This window comes from Nicotiana tabacum, chromosome 2 (assembly GCF_000715075.1).
Source record: "Nicotiana tabacum cultivar K326 chromosome 2, ASM71507v2, whole genome shotgun sequence".
In the NCBI taxonomy this organism is placed as follows: Eukaryota; Viridiplantae; Streptophyta; class Magnoliopsida; order Solanales; family Solanaceae; genus Nicotiana; species Nicotiana tabacum.
In genome coordinates, this window is record NC_134081.1 from 109,457,657 (window position 1) to 109,461,474 (window position 3,818).

The 3,818-nt window shown below is 32.2% G+C and overlaps 1 protein-coding gene across 1 annotated transcript; it reads left to right on the top strand.

The window, feature by feature from the left end:
• Positions 1-2,813: 2,813 nt before the first annotated feature.
• LOC107793897 (uncharacterized) lies at positions 2,814-3,602 on the top strand. Its single transcript, XM_016616342.2, has 2 exons — positions 2,814-3,280; positions 3,404-3,602. The coding sequence occupies exons 1-2, from the start codon at positions 2,907-2,909 to the stop codon at positions 3,459-3,461; spliced, it is 432 nt and encodes a 143-aa protein (XP_016471828.1). The 5' UTR covers positions 2,814-2,906; the 3' UTR covers positions 3,462-3,602.
• The last annotated feature ends 216 nt before the right edge of the window (positions 3,603-3,818 follow it).

Below are 3,818 nucleotides of genomic sequence, written 5' to 3' on the forward strand. Positions count from 1 at the left end.
GCATTTCCATACGATTTTCTGAGTTTATACTCCTTCGTTCTGCATTGTTTTTAACTTCAAACAAAGCAACTGTAAGTGTGATTTGCTACCGAACTTTGTGTTCGCTGAAACACTGGGGTTTGAAGTACCGCTAAACTAGTGTGTTATTCGTTCTATCCTGGGAGGAAATAATCCATTACCTTGGGTACTAGGAGGGGATTAAATTCCTTAAGGAAACACTGTGAATTCAGTGGGCTCGAATTTATTATTGTTTCATTACGTTAACTTATATTTTGCAGAATTATTATTTACAAATACAGCAATATTGGCGGGAATAACAAATTTTACATCAAATATTAGTTAAGTAATCATTATTTCAATTCGCAAGAAGAATTGAAGAGTTTCACGATAAACCGATACAAATACTTGATGATTCCTATACAACTTGGTTCCAAATATTTATTTATTCAATTTTGTATTCACTAAACATTTAAGAATTTGATGTCAAAATGCAAGCAGCAGAATTTAATAGAGTAAACCAGTTTACACTCTCAAGCACGATGCAGCTAAATTAGTTAATTTATCATCATTATAGTTAAAGAGCGCTTAACTAAATATAACTCTGTTATCTATCTCATGTGAAACGTTGACTATAGACATAGAGGGTGTTTGGCTAAGTTTATAAGCTGGTCAAACTAGCTTATAAGCACTTTTTGACTTATCTACGCGTTTGGTAAAGTTAAAAGTGCTTATAAGCCAAGTGCTTATAAGTCAAAAATAAGTCAAAAGCCGTAAGCTGGTCACCCCCAGCTTATAAATTTTTAGCTTATAAGCACTTTAAGTTTGACCAAAATTTTTACTATTTTATCCTTAAAATATTCTTTTTTAGAACAAAACTATTACATCGATACTCACTACTTCAAGTACAATTTCAACCTAACCCCCCCTCTCTTCAAGTCTGCAATGTCCATTGACTATTTAAGATAAACAAATTCTTTATTCCTTTGTATATTTATATCTATGTGATTGTGTATTAATCTTTGAACTGTATGTAATAAATGAGGACATATCAAATTTTTGGTGTGTTGCTTTCTATATGTTGTGGTGATAAAGACAGTGTTTGTTTCTCTTCAAATATTTTGTCCTATTTAAGTTTATTTTTTACTGAGAAACTTTTATCAATTTATTAATTATTATAACTTATGATTATATGCTTATCATAAAATAAATAATATTTATCATAAAAATTATCTTATCTAAGCACAGTTGTATTTAAAATAAAATGACAAATAGAATATTTTGTATTTGGATCGATTTGGAATCTAAAATTTTGAATAAATTACGCCCTTATAAGTATAAACACTTCTAAGGTTATTTATGTCATTTTAACAGAAAAAGAGCTTATCAGCACTTTTTTTTTATCAAATACAGCAACAGCTTATTATCAATTTCAGCACTTGTATCCAAACACGTAACTGCTTATTTATTAAATTAGTTTCAGCACTTAAAAGTGCTTTTCAGCACCTAATGCTTATCAGCTACTTCATATCAGCTAATCCATACGGCCTCATAATTGAGAATTAACAGTTAGTCCCTGGCGTTTAATTGAACTGCAAACTATATTTAATATAGTAGTCAGTAGGAGCTTTAATATATGCACAATTGGAACATTTAATATTTGCCAATTGACCATTAAGCAAGATAGATAAGATAAGAAATTAAGAATACATGACAACGTTGCAGCACGTTTCTACGCATTGACTTCAATTTGAAGTTCTTTTTTGTTTTTCTTTTCCTTTTTATTTTTTTTCTAAACACGACGTCTCTTTAAAGTTTGTTATTAGCTAATTTTCGAAATAACTTGACTTAATAGTCTGTTTGGCAGATGAGATTGGCCTATGACCATCTCACCTTTTCCACATCCTCATTCCTACTTGTTTTCGAATATTTTAAAGTTTTGGAAAAAAATTACTTACTTAATATTTTGGAAAGTTAAAGTATTTGAATATTAAAGTTTGAAGAAAAAAAGAAATTTTGAGTAGTGACAAAAAGTTACTTTTTGCTGTGGACCAAACCGAAAATTTGTAGCTCTCCTTTGAATTTTGAAGTAGATGCAGAAAATCAAATTTTCATCACAATTTTTGTTGTTGTTATTTTGTTCTTTTTATGGTAAACTGATACTACTATAAACTGTGTTCTATTTATAATACATTTTTTACAATGATAATGTATATAATTTAAAATATTAGTATTAAATTTCATATAAAACTAATTTAATTTTACTGTTGCTGTTTATGTATTATAAACATTTTGACATGATATATCAAAAATAATTAGATAATAAAAAATAGAAGAATTAACTCAAATAGCCGTCCACCCAACCGATTAAATTAAAAATAGTCGGTGGAGATATAACATATGCGTAAAATTAACCTAAATAGTCGTTCACCCTACGAACTAAACTAAAAATAGTCAGTAATGTATAATATATGCATAATTTATGTATTATATGTGTATAGTTGTGTATAATCTATGTATATGACTAGAAAAAGTAAACAATTAATATGACCGCCCTTTTGTGTAAAAATCCCATAAAAATATTATCAGTCAAAAAATTCTTTCTATAATCAATATACAGTTCACAGAACCGTATACTGTACCATATAACGGCGTCATAATGTTAGGAGGCCTAACTGCTCGCACAAACTGCGGCATAACAAACCAGGGTGCCCACCAACGGCTTCCACAGATTATACCCAAACTTGAAACCACCGTTACTTTCACATGTCCGCATCATCATTAGGCATTACCCTACTCTATAAATAACTAGCATTGCGTGAATAACGCAGTCTTTAAAGTCACTCCCACGTTAAACTCTTTAGGTTCACATATCATAAAACCATTGTTTCTTGTGTACGGCCGGCCATATGAAGTTCCTGCCGGAATTTGCCTTATGTTGGGGTGGCGCTACCATCAACCCAACGGTGACAGAGGTCGCCTCTGTCACCACTCCTCAGCCGCAGGAGGAGGAGCAAAATCGCGGGAGAAATAGCAGCGAAGCTGCGACTCCACAGGGGAGGGGAAGAAGGGTAGTAAAGCCCAAAAACGTAGCGAATTGGAAACCGGCGCTTCGAGTAATATCAGAAGAAAGAGTGATGTCTGATATTGTTGGCAATGGTAGCGGAGGAAGATCAAAAGAACGTGCAGCTGTTCCATCTTCTTGCACCAAATCCGCTGCTAAAGTTAAAGCTAAATCTATTGCTAGATCCCAGTTGTCTCCTAGACACGGCGACGATTACTGGTACTGACTAATCTCTCTCTCTCTCTCTCTCTCTCTCTCTCTCTCTCTCTCTCTCTCTCTCAAACAAGAAAAACTTGTGGAATTTACGAGCTAAAGTTTGTTGGGCTTTATGTGTATTTGCAGGAAATCAACAGGTCCAATGGCCGTGCCAGCATTTTCGCCGACAGCATTTTTATTCTGAGCTTTGTATTTTGCTGTTCTTGTGTAGCGTATATGAATTGTGAATATTAATGAATCAATTTCTTTTATGTATTTTCTCTCCCTTTTATTTTATCTTTTGTATTGTAAGTTGGAAATGGAATATAATTATTCGGAATTCATCGGAATCAGTATCGTAGAACTGTTATATATATATTCAAGTCGATTTTCAGTAAATTTGTTTTGCTAGAAGATCTCAAATGCCAAACAATTCACTCGACAGAAATAATGAGGTGTTACTTTGCCTTTTTTTTTTCCCTCCTAATCTTAAACATTCAATTTAAGATGATTTACCTCGGATAGATTTTGATTAATTAAATTAATAAATTAATGCGCTATG

Coding starts and splice junctions, on each gene's coding strand:
- LOC107793897 (XM_016616342.2), top strand. CDS start 2,907: ATGAAGTTCCTGCCGGAATTTGCCTTATGTTGGGGTGGCGCTACCATC. Junction 3,281..3,403: donor AGACACGGCGACGATTACTG/GTACTGACTAAT, acceptor GTGTATTTGCAG/GAAATCAACAGGTCCAATGG.